Source organism: Pholcus phalangioides, unplaced genomic scaffold, assembly GCF_987345545.1.
Source record: "Pholcus phalangioides strain wild (caught in Gottingen) unplaced genomic scaffold, Ppha-v1.0 ptg000017l_1, whole genome shotgun sequence".
Taxonomy (NCBI): domain Eukaryota; kingdom Metazoa; phylum Arthropoda; class Arachnida; order Araneae; family Pholcidae; genus Pholcus; species Pholcus phalangioides.
The window spans coordinates 18,044,134-18,071,873 of NW_028301610.1; the positions used below are offsets into that span (position 1 = coordinate 18,044,134).

At 37.1% G+C, this 27,740-nt stretch overlaps 1 protein-coding gene across 1 annotated transcript; it reads right to left on the minus strand.

The window, feature by feature from the left end:
- Positions 1–7,164: 7,164 nt before the first annotated feature.
- On the minus strand, positions 7,165–8,547 carry LOC149072472 (uncharacterized). The gene has a single exon (XM_089247201.1). The coding sequence runs from the start codon at positions 8,545–8,547 to the stop codon at positions 7,165–7,167; it is 1,383 nt and encodes a 460-aa protein (XP_089103327.1).
- Between the last annotated feature and the right edge of the window lie 19,193 nt (positions 8,548–27,740).

Below are 27,740 nucleotides of genomic sequence, written 5' to 3' on the forward strand. Positions count from 1 at the left end.
TTATTTCCATCTGTTTTCCACTGAGAATTTCGCCTGGGTTGTCTCACCATTTCATTTCGCAGACAGTGCGGTGGAAATAGATTTCACTGCTTATTACGAACGAGATGAATTTATTGATATTTGTTCCTATTTCACACTCAAAGATAAGTTCAAGAAATGGGGACCGGTGACTGGTTTTGTGGCTTGGACTGAGAGAGGAGTATCCTAATTTAATGAATAAAGCAATTAATACACTTTTGCCCTTTTCAACATCATATACAGTCGTATCCCGTTTTAACGAATACCGTTACAGCGGAAATCTCGTTTTTACGGACACTTTTCTAATCCCCCGGATAAGTTTACATAGGAATAATGCAAAAACCTGGGATTCCTTTATAAAGAAATTTCGTTATAACGAAGTTATTTCTCCAGTATCTTGGATTTCGTATCTTCGACAACGAGATTCGACTGTATATATGCAAGCAAGATTTCTCTGCTATGGAGACAATAAAATACAAAGCAAGAAATAGACTACTACTCAATCTTACATGCACCTCGTACACATTCCTCTATGGAATTTCTAACGAATTGGTACATGCGGGCTATAGCCCAGGGCGGCAAAATGCAGAGGGGCGGCAAATTTTGGAGTACAGAAAGAGAGGAGAGAAAAAAACTTTTTTTCTCTCCTCGTAACGTTTCGTAAACGTGTGAAAGTGGCATGAGCCATTTCTATCGTAAATAATATATAATTATTAAACCATATTGTTTATTTTAGTTTATTTTTTGTTTTTTTTCACACAAGGCTGCCGTTGAAGTAAAAAATATATGATTGTTGGAGCCCGGAAGTTTAGATACTAAATTTGGTCGAAATAGGCAAGCAAAAAGGCACTAAAAATGTCTAAAGTGGCACTAAAAAAGGATTTATAATTTATGGAAAAAAGGTAAAATAACGAAAAAACCAAGGTATTAAGGGTCTACAAACTAGCTGAAAAATTGGTTGAATTTAATCCCCTCTACTGCTTTAATTATGGTTTATAATAATTGCATTATAATGCAAGTTAAACTTATTTCAAGTCCAAAATAAAATGTCAGTAAACCCTCATTAATAGGTCATTTCCAGGACCACTACCAGATGCGGATCCCATAGAGAAAATGACCTGTACGGCTCCTTCGAGTTGCAAATAATTCTCGTTTATTTGTTGTACAAGGTGTTTCAAAAAGAATCACCCGATTTGAAATGCATATATTACAAAAAATATTGAACATAAGCACTTAAGATTAATTTTATGTTACACGGCTTATCAAAGTTTTTTGCAAATGAAATTAAAGTGCTCAATATGTCCACCTTGGGATGCACGGCATATGTCTATACTATACGGTAGTCAAATTCGTCCCAAACTTATGCAAGCATGTTTGCATCCACTGCTTCCATGGCTGCTGTTATGCGTATCTTCAGTTAAGCTAATGTAACAGGTAGGGGCAGGCCCGGTCTTAGGCCTAGTGGCGCCCGGTGCAAAAACAGTAGTCAGCGCGAATTCAGAGTGATGTGTGAGAGGAGGCATTTTTTGCCAGTCATTGCTGTCCCGTAAAATACGGGACAGATTCATTCTATCATATTATCAGACTCTTGGTGTGGTTATCGTCCCCATCCCCCCCCCACACCTCGATTGGATATTAAGGAACGAAGAAGTCGGATAAACGTCTTCTAGAATGGGATTACTTGTATCTAACTTGTAAACATAAAAACCCAACTTGTTTGGTTTAATTAAGAGATTTAAAAACATTAAAAAAGCAAAACGTCACACATTTACGCAGGATACTCATCACAAAGGATCTACTTCATACTTATTTTAATTGCGTTTTATGGTAAAACTCGGGTGGTTCACGCATCGCGTACGGGCTAAGATGATAATAAAAGTAGTTAAATTAAAGTGATATTTTTGTGCGATTTCCTTCATATTTATAAAACTCATAAACTTCATTTTAAATTCACCCTTTCAGACCCAGTACTAAGAAACAGAAGGGGCAGCCAAACACCAGCTGAAGCACCGGGCCCTGCAACTTGGGCAGGCCTGTAACTATTCTGAGGCAAATTGTGCGGTGGAACGAACCGGTTGGGTGGGGGGCGCTTGTAACTCCTCCTTTTTCTGAACATAACCATTTCAAGGAGACTCCGAGAAAAGACTGCCCTCGAGAAAGCATGCTACGGCCCCGTCTTAAGAACATCATGGGCCCCCGGGCCAAGTGGTTTTTCTGAGGCCCTACCTAGTGAATTCTAGAAAATTTTAACTAGATCTCATTTTCATGAGGCCCTTCTACTTTTGAGGCTCCCGGGTGGGCCCATGCGTTAAGACGGCACTGGGAAGGGGTTGCTTTTCTCTCTGTATATGTTATTCTTTTTAACTTCAGGGACTTCGGCTTTAATCTCAACGATAATGCACAATTCTTGAAGTTTGGGCTGAACATCCCCGAGGTTAATAAAAGAATATCTAAAGTGAAAAGAAGCAACCCGCACGAGCTGCATAATCGCCGGTAAAAGTAATTATGCATTACCGATATGCCTTACCGATTCAACTCATTTACCGTAACATACATTTAATTCTATATTTCATCAGCTTCAAAAAAAACCATTTCACATATACGAAGATACATATCTGAAATTTCTCTTATACGAAATGGCTTTGCCGGCGACTCCCCTCTCCTTGTTTTGGATATGTAAGGTACTTTATTTCCATGGAAGTCCCAATTAACCTACCTTTCTGCTGCGTGTAGTCCGTAGATTATACGTTAAAAAAAATTACGTTGAAATAAAAACAAAACATTGGAAATGAATTTCTTATTGTGGATCGAAGTTGCATGAGAAGAGTCTTAACTTTGAAGTGGCTTTAGTGCGGATAAATCACTGCGTCTTATCTACGACTTTAGTTTTTTTCCGAGAGAGGTTTCATTAGTTATTGTTCAATAGCTCAGTTAAAAATGTAACCTAAAAATGCTACTACTGTGCATTAATGAGATTCAATCACACAATTGAACTTAAACACGTACTCCTATAGTACTAACTTTATTTTTAAAGGGAGAGCCTACTGCTCGTCTCCTTTCCTGGTTAACGACTTATTTCGTAATACAGTCACAGAAAAACGCTCGCTACAATTGGCGTACAAAATAGCCGCCAACACACATAATTTGATGTATCGGCCTAACATGCCGCCCGGCATTGAAATATTAATTTCAATAAATACGACAATATAAAAACTTGAATACATAAACAAAATTCACATATAACAAAAATTCGATGCAGTACAGATATCATATTTGCGAAACAAAAATTAATTATATAAAATACAAATGCACTATATACATACACAAATGTGCTATATTATACAATTATAATTTCAAGGCGGAAACCTAATGATTTTTTTTTTCTATCGAGACCCTTCTAATGGCAACAACGCGATTTTACATATTGATCTTTTGAAGATCCCATTCATTGTTTTTACATTTGCAATTCTCACTTTATTATCCCTACCCTGGAAAACCTCCACGACTCTTCCCAAAATCCATTTACAACTTGGTAGGTTTTCTTCTTTCATGACAACCATATCTCCAACATTGATGTTGGGCTTGGAACCTTTCCATTTATTTCGTTGTTGTAAAGTGCTCAAATAATTGTTTTGCCAATGCTTCCAGATTGTTTGCACCAATTTAGATGTACGTTGTCATAAGTTCAATCTGTTTTCCTTAACATCAGTCAGTGATGGCTCTACAATGGCAGTGACTGGGCGACCAATGAGGAAATGACCAGGCGTAAGAACATCTAAATCATCTATATCACTAGATAGTGGTGTTAACGGACGTGAATTTAAAATTCCCTCTACTTGATTGACAATAGTTAACAGTTCTTCGTATGTTAGTTTCGAATTCCCAACTACACGTTTCAAATGGTGCTTAAAGGATTTTACCCCGGCCTCCCACAAACCACCAAAGTTGGGTGCTCTGGGAGGTATAAACTGCCACTGAATACCCTCTGCTGATAAATAGTTGACGAGATTGTTATTACTCTGCACAATATCGGCATACCAATTTTTCAGAGTTTTATTAGCACTTACGAAGTTTTTTGCATTATCGCTGAACATTTTTTGAGGTTTGCCTCTCCTGGCAACAAATCTTTTCAAGCAAGCGATAAATGCTTCGGATGTCAAATCAGACACTATTTCCAAATGAGTGGCCTTCGTGACCATGCATACAAAAATGCAAATATACACCTTGTGGTAGATCCCCTTTCTCTGGCCCTTATATTTTATCAGAAACGGTCCACAAAAGTCGACACCAGAGCAGTTAAAGGGATAGTTCACAGTGACTCTTTCTTTAGGTAAATCCCCCATGAGTTGTTCTACTGTTACAGGTTTTATCTTGAAACAAGTGATACAGTCATGTACAACCTTACGACACGTATCTCTGCCACGTAATGGCCAAAATTCTCTCCTCAAAGAATACAATAAATTTTGCGGACCAATGTGTAAATATTTTTTATGATGATGCTCAATGATCATTCTAGTGAGCTTATGTTTTGATGGTAATATGATCGGATGTTTTTGGCTATCACTTATTTGACTGTGCCTTAAACGACCACCTACTCGCAAAATATCCTTTTCGTCTAAGTATGGAAGTAAGTTTTTTATCTTGTCTGTTGCCAATTTCCCTTTTCTAAGATTGGATATGTCACCATTAAATTCTATTTCTTGTGCGCAACGAACTAGATATTGCATACTACCTTGAAGTTCCTGATGTGACAAAGGACCCTTTCGCTTATTAAGTGGATTTCTCGAATTATGGATGAACCTGAAAACAAAACTAAGAATGCGAATTAATTTAGCATAATCATTTGTAATGCAAAATAAAGAATCCATGAAAACTTCGTTCAGATTTAGAGTCAAAGTCACATCAGCATATTTCTTGAACTCTCGGAGATAATCTGCATCGGATGTAATAGGATAATCTCCATCTGTGGAGTCGATAGTTCTCTCATGAAGAAACCCTGGTCCATTCCACCATAAAGTCTGATCGATGATTTGATCAGGGCTAACTCCTCTTGAAATTAAGTCTGCAGGATTATCTTCGGATTTCACATGATACCAATGGAAGTTCTTGGTGATTTCTTTGATTCTGGATGTCCTATTCGCAACAAATACCTTCAATTGATGAGGTGAAGCGTTGATCCAACCCAACACTATTGTTGAGTCGGTATACAGACACACCTTGTCCACTTCCACACGCAGAGAAGATAGCACCTTCTCAACAAGCTTTGAGAGCAGTTCTGCAGCACAAAGTTCAAGACGTGGTATGGTTACTACTTTGAGAGGTGCAACTCTGGATTTGCTACAAAGAAGCACCACCTTCATGTCACCCACAGCAGCAATCGAACGCACATATACAACAGCCCCGTATGCATCCTTTGACGCGTCTGAAAATGCATGAATTTCTAATTTTTCAGCAGAGTCTGCTAAGACGAAACGATCAATCTGGAGGTTTGTCAACCTTGTAAGTCCTTCTCGGAATTTTCTCCAGTTTTTCGATTGTTGAGACGGCAGTTCATCGTCCCAGTCGATTTTCAACAGCCAGAGCTTCTGCAAGTAAATCTTTGCTTGTACTAGAACAGGACCAAGCAAGCCTAACGGATCAAATAATTTTGCGATATCTGTCAACACAGCACGCTTGGTAGGTATGTTGTTACCAGGAGCAACAGTGAAACCAAAAAAATCTTCTTTAGGGTTCCATCTTAAACCCAAAGTTTTCACCGTGTCATTTTCAGGATCCTGAAAGCAATATTCTCGTTCATGAACAGGAACATTGTTCAACAATGCATTTTCGTTGGAGCACCACTTGTGTAAATCCATGCCTCCACATTTTAACATAGAAATCAGCTGTTGCTGCAATTCAATGGCACTTGTTATATCGTTAGAACCAGTTAGAATATCATCAACATAAAAATCAGTATGAGTTGCGGCAGCAGCAAGAGGATATTTCTTCTGTTCGTCATAAGCTAACTGCCTTAACACCCTAGTGGCTAAATATGGTGCACATTTTGTTCCATATGTTACTGTAAGTAACTTGTACAGTTTGGGTTCATCTAACGGACTTTCTTTCCATAAGATGCATTGTAAGTTGCAATGATCAGGATTGACCCAGATCTGCCTGTACATCTTTTTCACATCGGCAGTGAAAGCGATTTTATGTCTTCTAAATCTTAGCAGTATCGAAAAGATGTCTTCTTGGACCACACCCCCATTTAACAAGCAGTTGTTAAGTGATAACCCATTGGTAGAAGGGGCTGATGCGTCGAAAACTACTCTTAATTTAGTGGTACTGCTATCAGGTTTGTAGACTCCATGGTGAGGCATAACATATTTTATATCCTCATGTCCCTCCATCATCTCCTGCATGTGACCCAAGTCCTCATACTCGGCAATAAAATTTTTGTAAAGAACAGACATTTGGGGATTTTTATCCAATTTTTTCCACAGCCAATTCAGCCTTTGCTCAGCTAATTGCATGGATTCCCCAGGTTCAACATTTTCCTTCATCGGAAGATCAACTATATATTCCCCTCTTTCATTTCTACGATGGGTTTTTACAAAATGATCCTCGCAAAAAAGTTCTTCTTTGCTTTTCAGGGGTAGCTTCTCCTCCACGGATTCAATTTCCCAAAACTTCCTAATGGATTGATCTAACACCTCAACTTCTCTCGAGAGAAAACAGCATTGCTGAGATGACGAGTGAGAAATTGTCCCGGAGACTATGTACCCAAATACAGAATTCTGAAGCAACACTTCGTTGCTGAGATACAGCTGTCCGCTCTTCAATGCCTCAAAAAATATTTTTGCTCCGATCAAAAGTTGTATTTTCCCAGGCTTGGAAAAATGTGGGTCAGCAAGTTCAACTCCTTCGGGAAACTTCAAGCCAGATAAATCAAGAGGAGACGATGGGGTGAAATCTGTTATTTTGGATACAATCAAAAAATCCAATTCTTTCTTGAACTTGCCGCTTTTGTTTGCGACTACCCCGGTAGTTTTGTTTTTCACGGTATGTGATAAGCCATTAATGCCACAAACGGGGGCATAAACTTTTTCTTTCTTCAACCCGAGGGCTTCGGCGCAGCTTGTTGTCATCATGTTCACTTGACTACCATTATCGAGTATGGCCCTCGATCTCTTTTCCTTGGGAATCGCAGACGTAAACATTCACAGTACTGAGAAGTGCTGATGAATTTGTGTTTATCGCATTGCTCAGACTATTATGAAGAACATCTGGCTGTTGGCCCCCTACTGCTCCTCCCTCTGAGGGTATGGGGGAAGCGCTTTCGCTTTTTCGTTGGATGACATCTTTATTGCTTTTTGGAGACGCCGTTTCTCCCCGATGTAAGAGAGTGTTGTGTCTCAAATTGCAAATAGAGCAAACGACCTTTGATAAGCACTGAGACGTAATATGGCCAATTTTTAAGCAACAATAGCATAAATTATGCTTTCGCACAAATTCATATCTTTGCGAAACACTCATTCTTTGAAATTTTACACATTTATATAATGCATGAAAACCTTTGCAAGAGACACAAGATCTTCTATATTCTTTGATATTATCACTATCATATACCATGAAAGCTTTTGCTTTCGGTTGTATTCTGCCGTCAGGCTGCTGCTGACGACTATTTATTTTGCCGACACTTTCAAGCATTATACTTCTTTTTTCAATGAATTCCAGAAAATTGTCTAGTTTAGGAACCTCAGTAGATGTTAATGTTAACTCATATTCCTTTCTGGATTCTTTATCTATTTTCTGAAGTAATACATTCAGTAACATGGTGTCTGATAAATCATTTCTTTCAAATTTTAATGATTTCAACTCTCTTAAATTTCTATTTACATTGTCAATTAGATTGCGCAATTCCTTAGCTGACTCGTGTTGAACTTTAGCGCAATTTATTAAAGCTTGAATATGAGTGTCAACAACTATTCTTTTGTTTTCATAACGAGTTGTTAACGCCTCAAACAAAGAAGCATAACTTTCGTCAGCTGTTTCAAGCTTTTTTGCATCCCCTTTTAATGATGCTCGCAAATAATACAGCTTATGTACGTCAGTTAATTGTTCATTGCCTTCAATTAAACACTTAAATTGATTTTTGAACTGACTAAATTCCTCATACTTGCCAGAAAATTCTGGTAGAGGAATGTCTGGCAATTTTATACGTGAAATTTCTTTACGCTCATCAACATTAACTTTATGATGACTTTTCATCGACTCTTGGTAGAAAAGAAATCTTACCTCCAGAGTTTCTAGTCGCTCATCTATGTGCAGCAGCTCTTTGTCGAACACGCTAATGTCTATAGTCTCTGGTTGAGCGTATAATATTTTCCTCAATGCTTCAACATTTTTTTTGATGTCGGCGATATTGTTCAATTTCACATCAAGTAATTGTTTTGAATCCACTGATGGCTCAAAGTCCTTAGCAAAATTTTCTAGTTGAGTAACTTTAGATTTTACAGTTTCTTTTTGACGATTATATTTAGCATTCATTTTCAATTACCTGTGGCTATAGACGGACCATATGTTCAATAGCTCAGTTAAAAATGTAACCTAAAAATGCTACTACTGTGCATTAATGAGATTCAATCACACAATTGAACTTAAACACGTACTCCTATAGTACTAACTTTATTTTTAAAGGGAGAGCCTACTGCTCGTCTCCTTTCCTGGTTAACGACTTATTTCGTAATACAGTCACAGAAAAACGCTCGCTACAATTGGCGTACAAAATAGCCGCCAACACACATAATTTGATGTATCGGCCTAACAGTTATAATTACGTTAAAAATTTGTTAACAAGAACATATATATTTTTTTAATATTTATAGATTCGGTAGATGCCAGTACAAAAATTGGCATTTTCTCTACACTTTTTCTCTACTCTTTTATTTCGTGAACGGGACACAGTGACGGAATGTGGACGTCTGATGCGCTGGGTAAGACGCCTTAAAGGGTTCTAGCGCGGGGTTCTTGTCGGAGAAAGAAGATTATTTTACAACAACAGTTACTTATGAAAGAATGACTATTGACAATGACAATACCTCAGATGAGCTTTGAGGAAAACTTTTGGTTACCAATTTTTGAAATTTCGCCAACATTATGATTTTCATTGAAAGTTTATTTCATTTTCTTTGAAACTAGTAGAAGACCTGTTAGCTAACTATACGTTTGATTAATAATCGAATAATTTCTTTCGTAGTGCAGTAGAGAAAAAAAAAGAAAATTTTAATACATCAGAAAATCTTAATTTTTTGACATTTCCGTAATAACCATTTAATTTTTTAATAACCTTTCTTAATAACCATTCTGTGGTGATGCAAAAATGAGCAAGAAGAGAAGAAAGAATTGAAAAGAAATTCATCACAATTGAAGCTCCCTTCTGTTCTAAATATCCCGAATTTGTTTATCACATATACATTCACAATATAATAAAACAGCTAAGATAAAGGCCATAAAATGAAACACCACTCTTCCATCGTAACTAGATTTACTATCCTCAAACGAATATAAAATTGATTATGTATTACTTTCAGTAAAATTAGAAATCATCTAAATGGATGCCACTCTAATAACTTGATAACCGAACACAACCTTATTGTGAGAAATCTGATTCTAATCATCGAATTTAAAATTTTCATGAACTCTCATATATAAATACAATACAATACAAAATACAATACAATACAAATACAACACCACAACAGGCAAATTGCCCAACGAGGTGGCTGACTTAAGAACATCATGGATCCCCGAGCCCTTTTTTACCCTACCTACTACTGCTACACCACACATGCACCCCGCCCACAACCCACCGCGGAACCCCCAACGAATCGGTACATGCGGAAATGTGCGTGTACGTGTAGTGAAACCTGACGTGAAGATTTTTTGTTTCTCTGTAATGCTTGTTATGTGTAGTGCTGCCATCTGCCACCAGTTTTTCAAACTATGAGTGAAGTGTTATGATTGAATGATTTATCGTTGTGGGACTGTTGCTCTCTGTGGCGAGACTTTTTAACGGGGAGATCGGCTCGCATTTGCGCCTTGAAGTTGGGAACCACAGAAAACCAACTTCAGCCGACCACCACTGTGGGGTTCGAACCCGGATCCTCGCATCGCGAGTCCGAAATACGAAGCATACACATATATATATATATATTCGGTATAAATTGAAATAAAATTTTATTTACTGTAATTATATATATATTGTTGGGAAGGGGAATGGGTAAAAAACAAAGTTTGTTTTTAGTTTCATTGACGTATCATCAAAAGTTGTTTTTTCCATACATTGTGTGTGTGCGCGTGCCGTCTTGCTGACTATGTTTCGTATCAAGGAAACAGTTATTTTCCGAATATTATGCTGAGGTGAGCTCGGAAAGAAAAGTCATCACTGAAAGAAAAGTCAATTTCCGAGCTCGCCTCAGCATAATATCCAGAAAATAACTGTTTCCTTGATATCTCTGGCTGAAAAAAAAGCCATCTATATGTTTCGTATTTTAGTTACTCGCGCCGTAGAATGGACCATAAAATTTTATTTTCGAAATATTTTTTTTATGACACTCGATGAATGTCTAAATTCAGATGTACTGTACATCGGACCCATTAGACAACTAAAATATTATTGCATTTGCGCATCACTGTCATTATTGTTAATTAACTTACGGACAATTTCAAATGATTTCTAGAACTAAGATTACCGAAATTAAATCTTTCCATATTTTTTTTCTAGCTGTTTGTGTTTTTCTAGCAAAACATACGCACATCAGGAAAATAAGTAGTTTCCGTCAAAAAAGTAATTAAATATCGGTGAAACTGAAAGAAATTTTTATTTTTATGAATTTAGGGCGAATTCTATCTTCCACATACCCTACTGCAGTGGTTCTCAATTTTTTGTCACTCGTGGCCCGTACATCCTGGAGCAGGGCCACTAGGCTAGGATCTTTTGCAGACCCTCTTATGATTAATTTATGCGTGAAAAAAAATGTTGAGAATCCACCCGGTCCTTATCAGCCCCACCCTTGTGGGGATCATGCTCGTGATTCCCTTGCCCTGTTCATAGTTCATCTGTGGCTCTCAAAATAGTTTAGAATAGATGAATCGCTAAATGTAAAAAGGGGTCATTTCACATTTTTTTCAATGTTTATGTTTTGACGGATTCGTGTAATTGAGACGCCAACGCATCGTTTTATGGTAAAATGGGCCAGTCTTGCGTCTAGATGCTTTAAAAAAAATGGATGTTAAAAGTAAAAAGGTGTCAAGAGTCCAGGACACACAGATGACCTCCTTTTTACATTTAGTTCTCAAGACCGCTAACAGGTGGCAGCAGGGGTTTCCTGTTGCGTTACCTTCATAAGGAGGTTTTCTTCGTTTACATTGTTTTTGTTTTGTTATTTGTTATTTATTGTTTTTTGTTTAAAACGTAGTAGTTGTTATTATGTAACTATGTTGTAATTATTAGTACAGAAAAGGAGCAAACAATTTTGTGATGCAATCATAGAAGCCAAAGAGCTTTGACAAGAAAACAGCGATGTTTTCTGTCTGTGTATTGACTATAATGGCTACTGTATAAAGATATCTACTATTTTAGGCAGCTCAGTGGTAATACCTTCGGTATTCATAACCTAAGAGATGGTAAAATGAAATGTTTCGTTTATGACGAAGCAAATGGAGGCAAAGGGCCTAATAAAGTTATGTTCTGTTTGAAAATATATATTGATGGAAAGATCGTGTAACTTTTTATGGACAACTGTGGAGGGCAGAATGAAAATCACACATTACTAAGAACATCAAAAACCTCATCAGAGTCTGAACGTTTTGAGGAAATTAAATTTCATTTCCCCATCAGAGGGCATTCTTTTTTACCGTGATAGGGATTTGGCCCTGATAAAAATACATACCAAGAAGAATGTGAGATTGTACTCAGTGGACCAATATGTGGATTTGATCAACCAGAATGCATCAAAGTTTACTGTACGCAATACGTCTCAATTGGCTCACGAATCTTCACACTAAGAAAACTTGGTGTACCACTAATTATACTCCAAAGCAAAGCTTATTCATCGACAAAACTTCCAATAACCAAAGTAAAAGAGAAGACTTGAATGAAACAAAAAAAATACATCCCAATGGAGTGTAACAGATTTTTAGTGCACCAACCATTAACTCATTAGAAGCAACCGGAAGAGGAGTACTTTTGATCCCCGTCTAATAGAAAGTTTGTATAGTATAAAAAGCTAAATAAAGTTTGTTTCATTGCGTACATTTGTTTATTTATGTGTTTTCCTGAGACTTTTCATTAGAGAATTGGAGCTCTAAAATGTTTAATTGTAAAAAGGGGTCATGTCCGTATCAGATTTTACTCTCTCGTGGCTATTCTTAAGTAATAAAAATTTAAAATCCTCTCTCAGGGCTACATTAAATGCATTTCACAGACACTGCAATTTAATTTTTTACCAAAGAAAAAAATTATTGGAGAAGATATACATGTTTTGCCTCTCCTGAAAACTTGAGAAAATGTGACATGACCCCTTTTTACATTTAGCGATTCAGATATTGTACATCCATAAAAGAACCACTTCAAAGCATAAATAGGCACACACACACATCAGTATTTCCAGCTCGTCGTGACGCCCCTCACAAAAGGTTCGCAACACCTCTAGGAGCCACAACGCACACTTTGAGAAACACTGCCCTGCGACAGCTTAAAATTAGTAATAAAACTAAAATAGATTTTGATAAACACCACTCCTTGTCTCCCAACATTTTCAGTCTCTGATCCAATCGACAGAGAGGTTGAGATGCTTGAAGAATTCACCATCACAAAGTGGACGATAGATATATGAGAAGATAAGTAAGGGCTTTTATACAGGCGAGTTTCAAGAAAAATTGACCTGGCCTATACCTAATAATAGCAGAATTTGGGTTGTGGCTCTAACATCGGTTTGTTGTGCTGTTTGTTATTCTGTTGCTTTGTAGCGTGTTTGGACATATCTTTCCACTTTTATCTATCATTCTGTTTGTATCAAAACCATCAGGTCTAGATTAACAGTTGGCGATACAGTACCAACCTTCACCATTTCCGAAACGGAGTTTGATACAATTTTTGAGAATTCGGAGACTCCTCATCGCCAGAGAGGTGATGATGCACGATGGTCACCCCCTCATGACCCCGCATCAACGGAACCTTTCCCGAATCACGGGGATTTCTCAAGCCCCGAATCGCCCAAACCCTGGATCACTTAGGGATCCCTCAAGCTCAACATCATCGATGCCTGAGATTGAGTATTTAGGCAGGTTGTGGTACTTGTCAGAAAGCGACGACGATTTTGAATAAAATTTTAATTCATTTCCAAATGTAGTTTATCAAGTGACGCTATTGTTTCGAATTCAATATTACCTGTGTTTTATTATTCACAAACATTCTAACATCGTATGTTGTGTTACAGACAGACCGACATGTGAAGTCTGTTACAGTGAGTTAAAAAAACATTGTCACCGAGCGGCTCGGAAATAGTACAGTTCTTTGATATCAGCACGATATGTTCAGAGACAAGTGTCACTACAGTTATCAGCGGGAAAATAGAAGCCGCCGCGGTTAACATCCCTCTAAATAGAGGCAGCTTCACAGAGTCGACCATTGCTTCTTGTTTCTTATTAAGTGTTGCGGTAGGCGTATCTTTTGTAAGCCATCCAAGAATTCTTTTTCGGCTTAAAGGCTCTTCTTTTTTTGTACACTAACAACTTTCGATACCAAATCGGAAATGTTTTTCATCTTCACACCTTTATATATGAGTCAAGGGCGTAAGCAGAGGGGGGTGGGACCGCCCTCCCCGATATGTTTGCGACTTTTTACTACAGTTTTAAATGCTCGTTTGGAGACTACGTATACCAAAAAGAAACAGTATATCAAATCGAAAAGCGTATTTTCAAACACTGATTGAACAGCAGGCTCACTGAAATTGTAAATGGTGAAAGGAAGTTGTGCAAATTAAACTCACGACTAAAGTAGTAGACTTCAACACTATGCTCGTGGGCGACACCAGTTGCTTTCTAACAATAGTATCAACTATATAGCCGTCTTTGATTATGAATTTGAAGATTTGCGTCTCCCACCACGAAAAAACACTCATGCCCCTAGGCACCTAAGAGAGGGATTAAGCACTATAATCAATAGTGCACCCCGTATCTTAACAATACTCGGCTTTTTCCTTTTTTATCGTTTAAATTTTGTTCTCGTCAAGGAGGGAGAAGGAGTTAAAGTACAGTGTCCAGCAATAATTGGAACCATATGACAAAATGCGCATGAAAAGAACAGGGAGGGCGAATGACTTGCCTGTAGAATCACGTATTTTTTCATCCTGTCCTATCAGAATTCGAAGTTTTTCGGTTCATAGTTACCACGAGGTGCATGTGTGGTTTAGTAGTAGTAGTGGTTCATAGTTACCATAGTATTATAATAATTTGAGTTTCTTTAGCAGACCGTCTGTCAGTTCGATTCTGTCGCTATTTTCATCAATTTAACGTTTTTTCTTGATTTTCCCAATGAATTAAGTATTTAAAAAAACCACGGCTTGATCCTGATGGTGCGTCAGCGCAGTGCAATCATGCGCTGGTTTTGAATGAATCGATTCCTACAAACGAATTGAAAAATGAGCCTGAAATTTCACCTGTTGTAGCTGCCGAGGCTTCCGCTGAATGGGACATTGGACACTATATCGATTCATCATTTAATGATTTTTCACGCGGAAAATTACGGCTGAATGGTTGGAAATCCACCTGAAAATTACTCATTTCCACCACAACAGGTTGGCAACAGAAAATTAAAGTTTCAATACTCTTGGCTCAAACAATTGAAGTGGTTAGCTTATTCGAAACATCTTCAAGGAGCATTTTGTAAACTGTGTGTTGTGTTTCCCATGAAAATTGTGGCAAAGGAGGACATCAGCGACTTGGTGCCCTGGTTGAAAAGCCCTATTGGAGGTGGAAGGACGCTCGAGAGGGTTTTATAAATCATACCAAAACTCGCTACCACCAAGCATCTAGCGAATATGCAGACAGCTTTTTAAGAGTTCCAGATGGCCAACAAGACAATGTTGCAAATCCACTCAGCATTGAAAGCAGGCATAACTTAAATATGAGAGAAACAGTGAAATCTATCATCAAAACGATGATCTTATGCGGTCGTCAACAAACTGCCCCCCAAGGAAAATGTGACTCTGGAAACGTTACACAAGAAACAGATGTTAATGAGAGGGAAATTTTCGATCCCTTTTGCGTGCTGGTGATGCTGTTTTAATGAAACATCTGGAACATGGGCCAAGGAATTCCCAGTATATCAGTCCCATGATCCAGAACGAGATAATAGAGCTCTGCGCCAAATTCCTTCAAGAAGAGATAGTACGGAAAATAAATTCGTCGCAGTATTTTTCGGTTTTGTGCGGTGAAACCACTGACATTTCTGGAACAGAACAACTGAGTCTATGTGTGCGACATTTTGCTAAAGAGGGAAAGAAAATACGAGAAGACTTTCTCCTTTTTTTTCACCTGCCACGGATGTTACGGGCCATGGTCTTTCACGTTTGATTCTACAGAATCTGCAATGTCTAGGCATAAACTGCGATAATCTGGTTGGACAACAGTACGATGGTGCTGCAGCTATGAATGGTTATTTACATGGAGTCCAAGCCTTCATTAAAAAAGAATATCCCCTAGCATTGTATGTCCATTGTGGAGCACATTGCCTGAATCTAGCATTAAGCAATTCCTGCACGATTCCAGCCATACGAAATTGCACAGGCACAGTGCAATCAGTTGGAACATATTTTCGATCTTCTCCAAAAACAACGAAGTTTTAAAGAGAAACATCAAGGAATTAATTCCTGCTTCGAAACAAAAAACTTTGATATCGATGTGTGAATCTTGTCGATTTGTAAACATGACGCTTTATTACGATTCCGGGAGATGTACATTACAATCATTCTCTCACTGCAAAGTTTGCAAGAATTGAGAAACCGTGAATCCGCCCAAAATATCCATCAGTTGTTATACGCTGTCACCAATGGTCAGTTTGCGATTGCTCTTTGCATACTTGATCTCATCTTCTGGACCCTGCCTGTGTCTAAAACTTTGCAGGCTGTAAACTGTGATTTGGTATCAGCGCTGGAGCACGTCGATCTGATTTTGACCACACTGAACCAACTGAGGGATAACGCGGCAGAAAAGTTCAGTGCAGTTTTCAATGAAGCTTCGAAACTTATCTCTGAGGTGGATGGAGAAATCAAAGTGCCCAGAATAACATCAAGGATGACCCAGAGGGAAAATGTTGCATGCAGTACTCCGGAAGAATACTTCTGAACAAAGTTGTTCCTACCTTTTTGTCGACCATGTACAAATGCAGATAACAGATCGATTCAATACTCACAAATAATTGGTAGTCGCAATGCAAATATTTCTCCCTCGTCACATCAACTCAAATTGTAGAAAACAACTCGCCGCGTGCAAAGAATTTTATGATATTGTCCTTTCAGAAACTAGAACAATCGATGCCGAGTATTCTGTATGGCGGAATAAATGGATTAAAACTAACGAAAATTTGAGACCGGGAAACGCAATGGAAGCCCTTTTACAATGCGACGCAAATCTTTATCCTAATATCCATACGTTGCTGCAAATTCTATCTGTACTGCCGATTTCCACAGCTACTCCAGAGAGGACATTTTCTACTCTTAGAAAACTAAGAACCTATTTGAGAAATACAACTGGTGAAAATAGAATTACCGGCTTATAGCCCTTTTAGCCATACATCGTGACATTTGATTTGAACCCAGAAGAAATCCTTGACCCTCAAAATCCATCATAAGCTCAAGACGCGCAAATTTCTGAGGTAAGAAATTACTGAACTTGTTTTTTTTTTTTTTTTAAATAAGATTTGTCACCATGAACTTCATTTCTGTCAGCTTGATAAATAGTAATTTTTCTTTCAATACCTGAATTATGATAGGTTATCCCACAATTGGAAAAAATATACAGTACATAACCGGTATATACTTATAACTTGTTGACAGATAACAGTGCTCAAGGTTATGTATTTGAAATTAGAAAACAATTAATGTAATTACTACAATATGGTTGCTTAATTGATCGCAGCTTGCAAGAAACTTTCTAAGGGAAAAAAAGATACTGTATTTTCATAATAAAATCAGGGAAGTATTCAGCGATTGACCTCTACAGATTGCACAAAAATTTTCTGATGGAAAAATTTCAGCATTACAAACGTTCAAAAAGCATTTAAATTACAGAAATTCTTTAATCCTTTAAGCAGCACAGCAGAAATCATTAAACCCCATTCGAAACGACATCTTTTTTAATGAAATAAGCTTTCTGCTGATTTTCAGCAGGTAACGGGTATAGGGAAAAGTGTTCCACTGAGAAATCAACTTTACAAAATATCTGGGCTTGCCAATGCTAAAATAAGAGGCTTTTAAGAAGGCGAGATATCACGTCAATGCCTCTTAAAGGGTTAAAATAGCATGCAAGACGAACATATTTTCTTTCAATATTTCATATTTTACCAAGATATTGAATTTTTTTTTTTGGGAGGGGCATGGGCCCAACTTCTCTCCTCTCTCCCCCCCCCCCCCCCCGCGTACGTCTATGGTAAACTGGATATCGTCATGGAGATATGGAGAAGAGAGATTTACAGAAATGTGCGTTTTAAAAAAAATGGTCCCCCCAAAATTCATTTCTAGTTACGCCCTTGGAGTTAAGGCTCTAGACCAGCGGTTCTCAACCGGTGCTCCGCAGTCACTCGAGAATAATAAAATAAATCAATAAATTTGATAAACAAAGGGAAAAAAAAAGGCCTAAAGGGTACCGCCGTATAAACAATGTACTAAAAAGGGCTCCTCGAGTTAAACAGGGCTCCGCCATTGAAATTATTCACTGAAAAGGGCTCCGCGAGTCAGAAAAGGTTGAGAACCGCTGCTCTAGCCACTGCAATTAAATACATTGAGCAACAAGAAGCAGATACAGGAATCGACATGATGACACGGCAAAGATGGCGAGATTTGTGGCAGCTAAGAAACGGCACTCGTCAGGAAATCAGACTGCGATCAATTTTTTTTTTTTCAAATCATCACAGGACTGAACTTTTGTAAGTACTGTGTATTTAACTTCAAAAATATTCTGTAACTATAAGTTTATTTTCTCACTTAAGTTTTTCTGTTTTCATGATTATTAGGTTCGTGATGTGCAAAATTATAACATAGTTTGACGTATAATAGGCTTTTCCTTAACACCTCCGTATTATCCGACGTTCTGCCAGTCCGTTTATGTCGGATAAGCGAGACTCTGCTGTACTCATTTGTATATTTTTTTTCGTAAAAATGTCCTTGTGAAATTTCAGCCCAAAAGATTTCAAATCTACTAACTCCATCAAATATGTGCGGAAAGTTTGATCCTTTCAAATTGTCAATTGGCATAATTTTCCTACAGAACTCGGAAACGAAAGTCAACTTTAACCCGTATTTTAGGAGCTAGAATTTCACTGCCAAAACTTATTTTTACAGAAATTTATGCTGCAGTAATCGTCTTCATATTTATTGAGAAAAGCAGCAATATATGATATTCGCTCAGATGAATGACATCTTTGAACCACGAATTCTGCCTGATTACTACAGACGTCGGGAAGAATTTTACTGCCAGTAATAGCCTACTTATACAGTGATACTTTGTTTTTCTTTTTGGTAGCTTAAATACGCACTGCTCATTTTTCTTCAGTGCTAAAACAGTTATCTTCGTTTTGGCCACAACAGAATTAAATTCTTTGATTTCTTTAATGAATGCGTCGCCCACCATTGATGGTCAAAATGTTGTCATCAAGAAGTGTTTTTAATAATTTGAAGCACGCAGTCATGTAACTCATGGAGTCTGATACTAGATCCTTTATTTTCGTATTTGGTTTCGTATTCTTTTAAGCTGTCAATTATAGCTTGGAAACACACGGAAGAATTAACGATAAAATTTTAATTATCGAGATTTCGCAGGAAAGTAGTAAAAATTCAAATTTTTGCATTTATTCGTCAAAAATGGCAAATTTCGCATTTATCGCATTTATTTCGTGAATTTCACATTTATCGCGGTTATTTCGTAAATACGAAATTTACGTATCCCTAATGATTCATTATCAGCATTTCAAAAGTCCATCGGAAAATATAAATAATAGATTTTTTTTAATCGGAAATTTTTCCCATATTCGTGGGAAAAATTGGCCAAAATTGGTTCGCATGGGAAATTTCGTGGTGTTTGTGGGAAATTTTGAGAGTTTATCAAACAAAAGCATTTTTATTGAAAAAAAATTAAAAAATATAATTATAAATGCAAAACAATGCTTTTCTAGTGTAAAATACGTGACTGCATATTTCTACCGATAGATGGCAGGACAACTTTCGGAATGTGTGGGAAAAGTGCAGAGAAGACCACGAATCGGCTTTTGGCTTGGCTAGAGAGCGAAGGACAGGTGAGTGAGCTGTCAAAAGAGTGATCTCGAGCAGTGTTTCTCAACCATCGGGCAGCGGCCCAGTACCGGGCATTAGTCAAACGGGGCCGTGAGTTGATTCATAGTTTCCATTCTCCTCCATTTACTTTCCATTAGTTGTGTTTATGACCGGTCCTTCTCCACTTAAAGAATTCAACCGGGCCGAAGCTTCAGAACCACTGTGTCAGCGTGAGCGACCTAGAGAGTGTGCCAGCACGTGAGTGACGAAAAGAGTGATCTAGAATGTGCGAGCATGTCAAAATAGTGACCTAAATAGCGAGTTGCCAGGTTATTGAGTGAATAAAAGAGTATTGTAAAGAGTGAGAGGCAAAGTCAGTGAGTGACCAAAAAGAGCGAATCGCCAGCTAAGTGAGTGAACAAAAGAGTGACCAAGAGAATGTGTGTACATAACGGGTGCACCGGAGAGCAAAAAATCACGTCAATGCAAGGCCGTAGCTGGGGAGACGACTAGGGTCTGGTTCCCCTCCTAACGAGATTTCTGTCTACGGTACGGGCCTGCATCAGTGAGTAACCAGAAGATTTCCCTGGAGGGGAGTGTGTAAGCATGTGAGTGACCAATACATTGTGACGGCACGTGAGCAATCGAACAAGCATTGTGAAAGAACGTGAGTGACCAAAAAAACTAAAGCGTGGGGTGCTAGGTTAGTGAATAATTAACCATCCACCGGGCATGAGTTTTTTTTAGAATCGTTCTCAAAATGACACGTCAAAAACACAAAATCGTTCCAAAATTGGCAGGCTTCTCTAGTAAAACATGTTGCCTACCCCACTTGCGAACAGCCGTATAAAGCGACTACAATACCACCGACAGTGGTGATAATAAAGATTGACATTTCGGTACCGCCCAGTCAGTGACACTTTTTTCCTCTTCGGTACGAAACGTTTACTTTCTCCTACGGTATTTGCAATACAGCACATTCAAAGGCGGTAAGAACGAAGTCTCCTTATTGACTCCAAAAACTGGTGGAAAAGAACTTGCACTCAGAATTCTCGACTTTTCATTTCTCTTTCAGATAAAAATTCTTGGAGTTTCGGACACACACTCCAGTTTATATTTTTTTGCAGTAAAAACGAACCCTCGCTTGGAGGGAAGAAAAGGTGCCCCCTCCCGTAATAATCCTGTTCACGCTTCTGCTCGTACATATCTGTAACATGTTCTGCGAAAAACAGTCGCGTAAAATAAACATTTTCCATTCTTAAATTTTGATAAAATTGAGGGGAAATAAAAATGAATTTTCTCATAAACAAAGTGGTCACTCAGTTATTTCGTAAACTGTGAGCTCTGCAATCCCTTCCCAGGGCAAGCGTGGGTCCAGAGGGGGAGACAAATAATATTGGGAAAATTTGTCTGTCCCGTAAAATACGGGATTATCCGATGCACCTACACAAAAAAGCCGGATACGCACTGGACCGATATCTATTCGCAGCTGGAGATTTATTCATTCATTTACATCCACAAAACCAAATAATGACAAGCTGTACATACATGGGGAGCATTAAATTAAAATGGGTATCTGATCAAGAAACTCGAAATATCAAAGCTCGACGGTCGTTTGCAAAATAACGCGTACGTTGGTGTGAAAGATGCCTCAATTTATAATACTCAACAATGATTATGTATGATTCCAAGTTCATATTGGCAAATATGATAATCTTTCAATTAATTATTTGATTAACTGAACATAACTCTGCTCCAGGTTGATGATTCCGAATGGAAATGTCGGTTTTGTTTGCACATGTTGATAGGCGTGAAAAAAGCCAACATTACAAGACTGATAAAGATTTTATAGATGTTTTTATCTTCTTCACACTTATGTTAACTTGATTAAATTTTTATTGCAAAATATGTGTAGTGCACATATCATCTACGTGGGAACACTATCGAGACAATTGATGATTACGCAGAACCACTGAACAGGTGTTCACTTTTACTGTATGAAACAGTTAGAAATTAATTTATAATATATATAGGACATTTTGACATTAAAATTTAGTATAGAAACCAATTGCGACAGAAGTCAAACGTCGAATATATGTGAAAGTTGTATAAATGACGTTCCACAGTATATCGTATCTCCCATAAATCGACACTTCCCGTCAGGGCCGCAACTAGGGGTAAGCAGGAGGGTCTGCTGCCCCGGGCGCTGGACCAGAAGGGACGCAAATTTCACACTTTTACCTCTCTTTCAACATTACATTACAAGGTGGGGGGGGGGGGTGCCAAAATGCTGGCTTGTTCCTGCTGCGGCTCTGCTTCTCGTTAGCGGACAAAATTTTTGACCCCTTGGTTGACCGTTATCGAGATGCTCTATTGTATCTGGATAGGCTTCATTCGCTGCTGAAGACATTCGAAGCTGAAAATATCTGCCTCGACTTTATAAGCCGCTGAAGATGCCAGTCTTCACTCAGGCGGGGATCGAGGAGGCGATGGAAACAACGAACCCATACCAAGAGCCAAATAAAATGTGAATATTTGTCTGTCCCGTAACATATTAATATGGGACGGTGAAACAAACTTACACAATTCGCCCTTCCCATCACATCGTCCTGGGTCCGCATGTGTCTTGAGTGTTATATTTTATAGCCTTGCGTCTCTCTTTTTTTTCCCGAGCAGCCTAGCAAAATCAAACTATGATTCACCTTTTTTCCTCGGTTCAATCGGTCATTTCAACTGCCCGTAAAAAGAGAAAGAGGTAGTTTTTTCCATTAGTTCCATCTATTTATTTTGGCTTGTAAGTGTCAGTGAATACGAGAAACAATTATTTCCTATCTTCCCGTTCTTTGATGGTGTCATTTGATCATTTTTCAAGCATTCATCCTTTTACACCAGCGTTTTTTAACCTTTTTTTGCCTGTGGCCCCCTTTGAAGCATATTTTATTTTCTCTTGGCTCCCCGTCTTACCCAGAGTCTTCGACCCTCATCTAGAAGCAAGGTCCTTTATACGTATTGAATTGATTTTTTTCAGTGAATTTATACTGAGCGAAAATTTTGCAAATAAGATTGGCCTCCAGACCACTGGCCTAGAATTTATTGAGCTCCCTGCTAATCCGAGTTCTATTCAGGAATGTCTCAACACCATGGGCTCCTTAGGCAAAGTGATACTATGGTAGTCCTATACTTAGCCGGAAATAAACAGCCTACACCTATTTCCCACTTATTTTCAAAATTTATTGTATTATACAAAATATCATAAGGTGGGATCACTTATGGACATGAGATCCCCGGATCTGACCCCTCACAAGTGTGGGGGAGCCTCCTAGGTAACCTGCTGCAAAATGTAGGTGGTGAGGCCCGGGTGGGTCCATGCCCTAAGACAGCCCTGGTTTTGTGGATTCTGTAAGTGTATAGTCACTAAATATAAAAGCTTTATTTCTTCACACCTTAATTTTTCTTCTCAGCTCTCTGCAGCCCTCGAAACCACCTGTCATGGCCCCTTCGAAATTTTCTTCCGTGGCCCCCCCCCCATTTGAAGTATCCCAGTACCACTGGGGGGGGGGCATATGGCCCCGGTTGAGAACCATTGCTTTACACGACGATTGGCCTGAAATGGCCAGATTATTGAAAGAATTTCAATTATTTTGTTCCATTAACAGAATAACGGAAAAGTGTGCGCAGGAAAATAGCCAAATAAGCCGTTCATAACAGTTGACATTCTTTACTTTATTTTCAACAACAAAGACTTGACGGAACATCAAAAGTTTTTTCCCCTTTGCTCAGTGGCCATTCCACAATAGAGATCCTACGCCCATCAGAAAAGGTGCGTGCCGGGTATTTTTTTCTGAAGTGAGAGAATGAGATAGCGACATATGCTCGTGAGGAAGCTTTATCGATTCTGAAAACTGATAAGAATCACTCTGCAGTACCGACACAAGAAACTACATGAAAATAGTAAAATGCCCTTCATCAAGTCGACATTGTATATGGAGGCAGAAAAGCGAAACTAATTTTTTGCCTCAATTTGCTTTCAACTAGAAACCCATTATGAAGTATAGGCGGTGCCAATTGCTAGAAGCAATGGCACAACCCCCCAGTTACAGACTGGCCATGAACTAAAAGCTCCGCCGCTGATTGAATGCTTCAACTATCGGAGTCGGATTTGTGGTTTGGTCGCCTGTGGCGTAAATTTTGCCGCCCTTCCTTGTCTAATTTTCTTGATTTCACATTCTTCAAATTCGCCACATTAGGCTGCAGCCGGCTAATTCATTCCCCCTGCTCCTAGTAAATCTTCAATACGCTAAATCTTCAATTAAGGAATCTCGTACCTTTTTAACATGGTGAAAACTATGTGTGTGATCTAATAGAAATATCATTTAATATACTATTTAACCATCGATTTATTTCAAACTTTTTACACATGTTCTTGGTTGAGTGTGCTATCCTATGCTGGTATAAAATTTTACATCTTAGATACTTAATTTTTTGTAAATTTTCGAAAAAAAATTGTATTAAAGCAGCTTGCATGCATGATAAATTACCATGACATCAATGTAATTGAATAAAAATTGATTAAAAATTCCTTTAAAAATAAAGGAAACTGTTCAGCATGAAATGAAGCAAAAGGTTGGGATTTCATTGACGCAATCTTATTTAAAATTAAATTTTAACTAAAAAGTTTTGGAATTTAAAATTTAAGTTTTAAAATTTAATTTTAAATAAGATTGAGTCAATGAAATCTCAACCTTTTGCTTCATTTCATGAATTGAACAGTTTCCTTTATCTTTATTCAATTACATTGATGCCATGGTATTTTATCATGCACGCAAGCTGTTTTAATGCATTTTTTTTTCTGAAAATTTACAAAACATTAAGTATCTAAGATATGTAATACTTTATACCAGCATAGGATAGCACATACAATCAAGAACATGTTTAAAAAATTTAAAATAAATCGATAGTTAAATAGTATTTTTAATGATATTTCTATTAGAGTAGTTTTTCGGCATGTTAAAAGGTATAACCTCTTAAAAGAACTTTTCAGTTAAAAGAAACTTGTTTTATAGAAACAATCTTAATTGCATTGAATAGTTTTTTTAAATTTGGAGTATTTTCAAAAAAGTAATAAAAGTGTGTGTGTGTGTCTATTTTGATTAGACGTATGAAAAAATGTTTGCGTTTTTCAGGAGATATGTCTTTTTGATTTTGGAACCTAATATTTAAAAAAATAATTGATCCCATATTAGCATTTCATTTTCAGAATTTTAGTTAGAAATAAATATTTTCAAGTGTTCATAATTCACCATTTAAAATTGAAAACTAAAACTCTTTTTTTATTCATTAATTTAGCGTTCAGGGTTTTCCGTATACCATACTAGGTAATAATTATAATAAAATAAAAAATTTATATTCGTCAATTTTTCCTTCCAATTGTCAAAAAATACATGTGGGTTGCGAGTTTCAAATGCGAAGCGTGTACGCGGTAGGACCCGGGTTGTGACGTCACGAAGATATGTATGCTTCAGGCTAGAACTCCTTAATACACTGTATATGAAGGCGTCTTACTTCAGGCTTATAGTATCTAGGAGGCTTTGGTTCAGCACGTATTTTTAAAGCGTCATCTGTCGAGCTATTTAGGAACCTCAAAAGTATGGTAATTTCTTCAAATTTTTGAGCAAATTAAAACGTTTTTGAATGAAAAAAAAAATAAAAACGTTATTTTATAAAATAAAATAATTAATTCAAAGTATATAATAGTTTTTTAGTCAGAGTAATTATTTCAATAGCGTGTATTTTAAAGTATTTTAAACCAATACTCGGTATGTTTTCAAGATTGCATCGTAAATGAAATTGATTCTTAACTTTTTCTTCAACGGTAGCTCTTTAATAGTTGAAGAGCTACTTGTTCGCTTAAGCAGGGAACCCAGGGCCGGTATCCTCCTAGGCGTCGTTCCAGATTGATGCGTCAGGGAAGGCAATTGATGCTAGTCAATACTGTCCCGTAAAATGCGGGGCACATTCATTTTACCATATTATCAGACTCTTAGGTGTGGTGATCGCCCCCCTCTTGGTTGGATATTAAGGGACGAAGAAATTCAAATTTCCTTTATTTAAGATTTTTAAACACAGTTACAAAACATTTAGGGGCTAAGCAAGCTTGTGAGCCCACAAAACAATATCCGATACATATCTGTCGGCATAAAAAATAACGAGAGAAAAAAAGAAAGAAAAAAACACACATACATATAACACCAAGAAATAAGTGGCAACAGGAATGGAATTGATAAACAAAAAATTTTGGCATTTAGCAGCGTATGCAAGATAAAAGAAGATTACATTACAATATCAAACAGATAATTTAGATCTTCTTGAGCTAACAACCAAGATTTTAAATTGATAAAAAAAGATGTACATGAAGATTGTTCTTTTATTAACTGAGGAAGTAAATTAAATATTTTGTGAGCTAAATAAAGGAAAAATTTTTGGAAACGAGTTTTATTTGGCCTTAGTACCTGTATAGTATGACGTCTAAATTGCATTCCAGACTTGTGTAATTTCAGATTGAGATGGCCACTTCTTTTATAAAACATTTTTAAACTTTTATAAACGTACAGATGTTGCAGAGGGAGTAGCTTTAATTGATTTAAAAGTGAAAATGTATGCGTGAGTCTATTTTTACTCAGAATGATACGGATGAAGGACTTCTATGTGACAAAAAGTGAAGAAAGATTGCTGAAGTATGTCCCACCCCAACACGTAATGCCGTAACTCAATCTAGATTCTACTAACGCAAAATAAAGAAGTTTCAAAATGGATTGGGAACATTTATTCCTGATAAAATAAAATTTCCTAATATATATGTATGTGTGTGTGGTGTGTGTGTTCCGATTTAATTCTACACTCAAATAATTAATATGTGTTTTGCAGGATAGTTTTGAATCTAAAAAAATTCCTAAATACCTTAAGGTGTCTACTCTATTTACAACTGTGCACATACAATCCGAGATACAGCCATCTGTCACACTATGATATTTTAGGACACCAAAATCATCCAAAGTACCAGAACCAAATAACATATATTTAGTTTTATCTGTATTTAATTTTAAATTATTATTTCTAAACCAGATATTTATTGAGTTAAGATCATTTTGCATGTTATTCCTCAAGTTGATTGAAGAGCTTTCAGAGTAACAAAGAGCTAAATCATCAGCAAAAGCAGTGATTTTTTCTTTCAAATTAAAGTTACACAGGTCATTTATATATATTAGGAATAAAATAGGCCCGAGTACTGATCCTTGAGGTACACCAGATGTAATTTGTCTTTTAGAACTCAAAACGGAATTTACTTTCACACTTTGAACTCTGTTAGTAAGATATGTTTTGAAAAATTTAAGTGGCAAACCCCGAATTCCTGCATATTCTAGTTTGGTTAGAAGAATACTGTGATTCACGGTATCAAAAGCTTTGCTGATATCTAAAAATAATGACGCAACTTTAAATTTATTGTTATCTGCTATATACACATGTGAAAGAAAATTAACAAGAGTGTCCTCTGTACTTTTTGCCTTTCTGAATCCAAATTGGTTCTCACTAAAAAAATTAATGCTGTCAAGAAATTTAATTATTCTGGATTTAATTATTTTTTCTATGACCTTTGAGAAGACAGATAGTAAAGAAATCGGTCTGTAATTATTAACATTCTTTTTGTCCCCTTTCTTGTGTATTGGAGAAACAATTGCAAGTTTCAGGCACTCAGAAGAAAAATAGCAGAAAAATAGCTCTTTAGCAGAATTAAAAATAAACTATAAGACATCACTTACATATGGTGCAATGCACTTCAATGTTATAGAATTAATTTTGTCAAATCCTGACGATTTTTTGGAGTGTAAAGAATTTGTTATACTCAATACTTCATGACTATCCGTAGGGTATATAAAAAAGGATTTCTCAAAAAAATTTAAATTTGAACAATTTAATGAATTACAATTATTAGGAAGATTATTGTTACAAAATTAGAAAAAAAGTCATTAAAACATTCCGCAATATCAATTGGATTCGTTATTTCACCAGTTGTTTCAGTAAAAACCGTGTTAATGCTGCTATATTTATCCTCACCAATTAATTTGTTAATTAAATTCCATTGAGATTTTGAATCACCGTTTGCTTGAATAAATGCTGCTGTATAATAGTCATTCT

What these genes read in the sequence shown, in the direction of transcription:
- LOC149072472 (XM_089247201.1), bottom strand. Translation starts at nt 8,547, where the DNA reads ATGAATGCTAAATATAATCGTCAAAAAGAAACTGTAAAATCTAAAGTT.